This window comes from Plasmopara halstedii, assembly GCF_900000015.1.
Source record: "Plasmopara halstedii genome assembly, contig: Scaffold_1198, whole genome shotgun sequence".
Lineage (NCBI taxonomy): Eukaryota > Oomycota > Peronosporomycetes > Peronosporales > Peronosporaceae > Plasmopara > Plasmopara halstedii.
Window position 1 is genome coordinate 1 of NW_020188113.1, and position 815 is coordinate 815.

The 815-nt window shown below is 46.7% G+C and overlaps 1 protein-coding gene across 1 annotated transcript; it reads right to left on the bottom strand.

Annotated features, from left to right (window-relative positions):
* Window position 1: 1 nt before the first annotated feature.
* PHALS_00670 (uncharacterized protein) lies at window positions 2–615 on the bottom strand (the record flags this gene model as incomplete). The annotated part of the gene is made up of 1 exon (XM_024730388.1): window positions 2–615. A coding segment is annotated over one exon (614 nt), but the record flags the coding sequence as incomplete, so codon positions are not given.
* Between the last annotated feature and the right edge of the window lie 200 nt (window positions 616–815).

The following is an 815-nucleotide window of genomic DNA, read 5'->3' on the forward strand; positions in this document are numbered from 1 at the left end:
TTCAAGTACTTCAACAGTCTCGGTGGTCACTTCCGTCACCTCGGTCACCTCGGTCATTCCCTCGGTTGTTTCTGAGGATGGCTGGCGCTTCGGCTTGCATTTCTTCTCTGATTTGGGCTCCTTGTCCATAATCTCATCATCGAGACCGACGATCACGGTCGTCCCCGTAGTACCTGCATTTGTTACTTCCTTGATCTCTTTAGGTTTTATAGAAGATGCCAAATTTTTGATTATTTTGATCGCTTCGGGTATTTTTTTTGTCCCGCGCGCCATTACCTTTTCTGCTTTTGTTTGAGCAATACCTGATGCTGCGGTACCCATTTGGGTAGTAGGATTCATTAGTATGCTCTTATCTATCTTCTCTTTTCCACTGTTCGTTATCGCACCGGTCTCCGTAATTGTCTCAACATTTATTATAGTGACAAGATCACCCTGAGAAGACATTTCGGTACGCGTAGTCGTGCGAACTGTCTTAATCACGATGCTACCATCGGCATTCTCTGAGCGAAATACTTCCTTCTTTACCGTCTCATCCCGCGCACTACCAACGTTCGCAATTAAGCTAGCACCACTCAAATCTTCTGTCGAAGCAGCATTCAACATCTTTACGGCCATCGCGGTACACGTCTCTGCAGTAGTTTCTGTATATACAGTCGTGTCCTTGGTGTCTGTCTCCGCGGTTGTTTCCACCTCAATTACAGTCGCAAGCTCACCTGAACTAGATAACTCTGTGCGCGTAGTCGTGCGAACTGTTTTAGTCACAATGCTGCCGTCGGCGTTTTCTGAGCGGAACACTTCCGTCTTTACCGTCTCAT